This window comes from Pteropus alecto, unplaced genomic scaffold (genome assembly GCF_000325575.1).
Source record: "Pteropus alecto unplaced genomic scaffold, ASM32557v1 scaffold40, whole genome shotgun sequence".
Lineage (NCBI taxonomy): Eukaryota > Metazoa > Chordata > Mammalia > Chiroptera > Pteropodidae > Pteropus > Pteropus alecto.
In genome coordinates this window covers 21,292,078-21,296,965 of record NW_006431919.1, presented here as the reverse complement: position 1 = coordinate 21,296,965, position 4,888 = coordinate 21,292,078, and the positions used below count along the sequence as shown (strand labels likewise).

The window sequence follows — 4,888 nt, the reverse complement described above, 5'->3', positions numbered from 1 at the left end:
TGTCTGGAGGGCGGCGGCGGACGGAGTGGAAGTTCCGGGGTGTACCCGCCGGTCAGAGTGGAAGGATGGTCGTGACCCATCATCACCCCAGAGACGGTCCCTCTGAGTGGCTCGTTGCCATGGCTCCCTCCCGCTACAAGAGGCCACGTGGGCTCTCCCGTCGTGGCTCACGGGGCCCACGGCTTCTCATGGGAGCCACAGCTGCTTCCACGGCCGCAGGGCCCTGCAGTGGCCGCCTGGGAACCACTCTGAGCACTGGCCGTGTCCACACGCAGACGGTGGCCCAGAGCCCCAGCCGGCCTGTCTGTCTTCCAACTTGACAGTCGCCGTGTGGGAAAGTCGTCGAGGTCAGGCGGAGTCCTTGTGGGTGCCGCCCGGCGTTCGTCTTTCCAGCAGGGGCCATTAGCGACCCCGTTAGTGTACACTCTGGGGTCACCGTGAATAGCAGGGACAGTCCTGTCACCCGGGAAGTTCCGGAGGTTTGACGGTCCATCCCAGGCGCCCAGGACAAAGACTAAAGTCTTCTGGACACAGCCTCGTCCAATGTGTTCATACAAGTTGGCGTCCAGGCCGCCTTCGGGGAGACGGCCTCAGCGACTTCGGCTCCGGAACATGCCAGTCCCGGAGGAAGTGGCAGAAGCGAGACGAGCTGTCCACGCGCTCTCCCCTGGGACCCGAGGGGCACGCGTCATGGGACCTCAGGCAGGAGTAGCAGCGGCTTCTCGAGTTCAGAGCTCGGTCCCCATTAAGAGAAAGCAGAGCGACAGCCAGGCCCCAGCCGCTCCTCCCTGCGCTGACCCGAAGGTCGGCCGATGTTACGCGTGTCCGTTTGTCACTGGCATGTGGGGCCGAAGGACGGCTCTGCTGCTTAGGTGGCCACCAACGCAGAGCAGCTAACACATGCCCAAGCGGAGCAGGTGCATTTTTAAGATTGAAAATGTCGAGTGTAACTGTGGCTCTCCGAGCCGACCTGTGTGGGTCAGCAGTAATGGACTCTAAGGGAAACCCAAGCTGGGAGACGGAGAAGCAGGTCACCCTCGGCGCCCGCTGTCCCCGCACTGCTCGACGCGTTCGTTCAGGGGGAAGCCGTCCCTGACGGCCACAGGACAGTGTCCCCCTCCCAGGCTCGGGCAAAGCGAAGGCCACACCCGGGGCTCGGCAGGCATGCCCGCGGCAGCAGACCCGTGGGTGGCAGACGCCCCCTGCACTCGGGTCTGAAGCTTTGTCACCGGTAAAGACCTTTCCTACCAGGGACTTCGTTTCAGAATCTTTTGCTTTCGTCGTGCTCCTGTGTTAGAGCCTCGCTGATGTGTCACCTACAGTTTCCACGGGGTTTTAGGTAGCGTTTTCACCACGCTTCCCCGTCCGTGTTTCCCCCAGATCTCCACTGTCCCGCAGGGGACAGTGACAGCGTGACCTCATGCCGTCGGCAGGGAGGCGGCCAGGGTCCCGCGGGCGCGTGTCCTGGGAGCACCAGGCCCCGGGACGGTGCGAGGGCAGACCCAGGCTAAGCGTCACTTGTCTGTGCTTCTGTCTGTCCTCTCCTTCCTGTGCCCGTGCACCCCAGAGAGCTGCCACACCCGCCGCAGAACCTCCTGGCCCGCCTGAGCCCACCCCGCAGCCACGCCGCGACGCTGTCCTGGGTCCGGCCCTTCGACGGGAACAGCCCAGTCCTGCACTACGTCGTGGAGCTGTCTGAAAACAGTGAGTTGCGGGCCCAGGTTGGTGGCCTGGGCGCGGGCAGCGCGCTCCCATGCCCCCGCTGGCCTTGGCCTTCGCCCCCGGCTTAGACCCAGAGCAGCTAGAAAACGCTGTGAAGTTTCGTGGGGTCTCGGACGGCGAGCAGCCTGGCTTTGGGGAGATAAAAGGTGGGAAGCCACTAGCGACAAGAAGGCAGGGTGGAGGGGCCCGGACGTGGGGCCCAGGCTCACAGGGCGCCACGCACACTGGGCTGCCCCGAGCAGGGTGCCGGCTTCAGCATCGTCCCCAGGGCGACCTCCGAAACGGGTTCGTAACCCCCCATGGGGGCCGGTTCGCGTCGCCGACAGCGACGGCCGTGACAGCATCTTCCGGCTGTTTTCCCGGGCGCGGCCGTGGGGCCGAGGCTCCCGGGCCCTCCCCTTCTCCCTCTCTGCTGGCCGCCCCCCGCCCCCCTCGGATCTCCTCCTCGGGAGTCTTGTGCCCCCGTGGTTTCGTGGGGCACCTCCTGTGGGGAAGGTCACCGCGCTCTCGGACGTCTTTACTCAGACCTCCGGGGCGGCCACGGAGCCCAGGCCCCGCCGTCGCTGGCCGCCTGCCTCTCAGACGTCTCCAGCGGGCCTTCCTCGGACGCTGTCCTCGTCAGGCAGCCCATCGGCACCCCAGTGACTCCCGTGCCACCCAGGCCGGAAGCCCAGGGACAACCCGCTTCCTTCCTCGCTGTCCGCAACCCCACGCGCATGTCCTGTGGGTCAGCGGCCCGTCAGCTGTGTCCGAGGACATCGCTGGAGTCGCCCCTTCCGGCCACCGCTTTCCCCCACGAGCACGTTGCCACAGCCTCTCTTTGGTTCTCCTGCGAACCGTTTTTACACAAGCGAAAACACTGATCTTCGTAAAATAGGGTTGGACCATCTCCAGCCGCCACAGACTCAGCAGGCCTGGGAGAAAACCCACGTCCTCAGCCCCGTGTGGCCGCGCCAGGCCCCAGGCCACGCAGCTCCTTGCTCAGCATGTGCCGGCCGCACGGTTTCATGCGGCTCCCTGTGGGCCAGACGGCCGTCCCAGAGCCCGTCCCCTCGCCCACCGTGCTCCCGAGGCTGGAGGGTCACCCAGCCCCTCCTCAGAGAAGCTCCTAGGCACGCCAGCCCGGCGTAACCGTTTGCTGCGGAGCCTGCGCCCTCGCTGTCCCATCTCCCCTTGCTCCAGGCCCCTCCCGGGGCTCCCTAGGGCAGTGCTGAGCCGGACCCCAGGCAGCTGGGCTCGCACGATGGTCCACGTCACAGGGCCCGCGTTCCAGTGTGACACTGCGTTCGTACTAGGTCCCTGCTTGGGGACAGCTGGGAGTGGTGCTCCCTCGGTGTCCCCTCTGCCCGATGGAAGTCCACGTCCGTTCCTGGCGTGTCTGCTCCCGCGGGCAGAGATGCCGGCTCTGCTCCGGCTGTCCCCAGCCCACGCCGACCCTGGCCATGACGGGGGGCCCCCCGCTGTGCTCCTCAGCTTCTCAGCGAGGTTTCGCTCATTCCTGAGACACGGTGCTCAGGGCCACCGCGCTGGCTCCGTGTGTCCGGGGATTCTGTCCCCAGCCGCCTCCTCTGCGGGGCGCCGTCTCCGGCCGCCCGGTGCCCAGCGTGTGCGCAGACTGGCCCTTAGCACGTGGAACAGAGGCAGGACGCCGCCGGGGACACGGCCGGAAGGGCGCCCAACCAGGCGTCCCTGCTCCGCGTGTCCGCAGATGTCCGCACGCGTGTAGACCGGGGCCCCGGGGTGCACTTCGCCCCGCGTGTCTGTGACAGTCACGCCCACGGTGCTCGGCCTTCACCTCCTCCGCTGTAACCGTCACTGTCCGTCCCCCGCGTTCCCGTCAAGGCCTGAGGGTTTTTCCCGTCTTTCGTGACAAGTGTTGTTGCAATTTGCCTTTGCCTTTAATTTTCGTGTGTTACTCTTCGGCATACTGAAGTGTTTGATTCTTATGCAGTTAAACATATTGATATTTTCCTTCATGATTTGTTATTACTTTTGTGTTTGGATGTTGAACACCGTGGAGCATAAAAGGCGTAGTCTCATAAGTTTTCATCTTGTTTTCACAGCCTCGACTTTTAATACGTTTAACTGTTTATTCCTCTGGAACTTAGATGTATTAACTATTTTGGCACATGGCTTTTTCTTTTTTCCAAATGACCCCATTTTTACAACAAAATTTGTTGAATAATCCACTTCATTACAGATCTTTCCTCTTTTATATATTTAGAGGACTTGTTTATGTAAAAGTCTGCGTGGCGTTTATTTGGTCCCTAGATTCATCACGTGTTTCTACCAGTTTTAGAGTATTTTAATCGTTCTAGCTCTAGAAAGTGTTTTAATAACTGGGAAAGCCCATCCTCTCATCTGTTCAGTGTCTTGTTAGTTGTCACCTGTTGATTCTTCCAGAAAAGAAGTAGAATTATTTTGGCAGGTTTCAAAAACAGCCAGACTGACTTTCATCGTGTTAAAGGTGCCATCGGCTTTATGAGAACTGACTCCTCAGTGATTCTGTCTTTCCATCCGGAAGATAACGTGCATCTCCGTCTCTTCAGCTCTTTCTTCATGTTGCTGAGTGAAGTTTTCAGGTTTATGCCCGTAGTTTCTATACTTGTTTTTCTTGTAAAAGTTGTCCTAAGATTTTGTCTTGTTGCTACTGTAAATAGGATTTTTTCCCACGTCATCTTCTAACTAGCTATTTCTCGTTGGAATGTGGGAAAGTATTGCTGTTCAGACGTTTGTTTTCTGTTTGGCCACTTCTCATGATCCCTCGTAGATATTCTAATGATCTTTCGGCTGATCCTCTTAGCGTTCACGGCAGACAATCCTGTCTTCGCCAAACAATAAAAATGTATCATTTTCTTTCTTTTATTTTTAAATCTTACTGGGGTGGTCAACATAATCTTTAAAAATAATCAGCCCGATAGCTTTTCCTGCTCATTCTCCGATCTCAGTGGTGTCTGCTGGCATGTTATTGTCATGCATCACAGGACACTGGCGACTTCCGGGAGGCCCTCGTGCCCTTCCAGCCGGCGTTCCTCCGTCAGAGGCAAGTCCTCACTCCTGTCTCCACGGACCAGCTCCGCCTTCTCCCGAACTCCACCTAAACGAGTGTGCTCTCCGAAACGACAGTTCTTCATCGTGTGCTTCGTGCCCCTCATCCCCGGCCCTT

The 4,888-nt window shown here is 59.7% G+C and overlaps 1 protein-coding gene across 1 annotated transcript in view; it reads left to right on the top strand.

The window, feature by feature from the left end:
* The window catches only part of SDK1 (sidekick cell adhesion molecule 1), a 398,446-nt gene that overhangs the window by 231,187 nt on the left and 162,371 nt on the right, over window positions 1-4,888 (top strand). Inside the window, exon 18 of the mRNA XM_025043174.1 lies at window positions 1,568-1,704. Coding sequence (XP_024898942.1) covers window positions 1,568-1,704 — 137 coding nt within the window. The remainder of the gene's footprint in view (window positions 1-1,567; window positions 1,705-4,888) is intronic.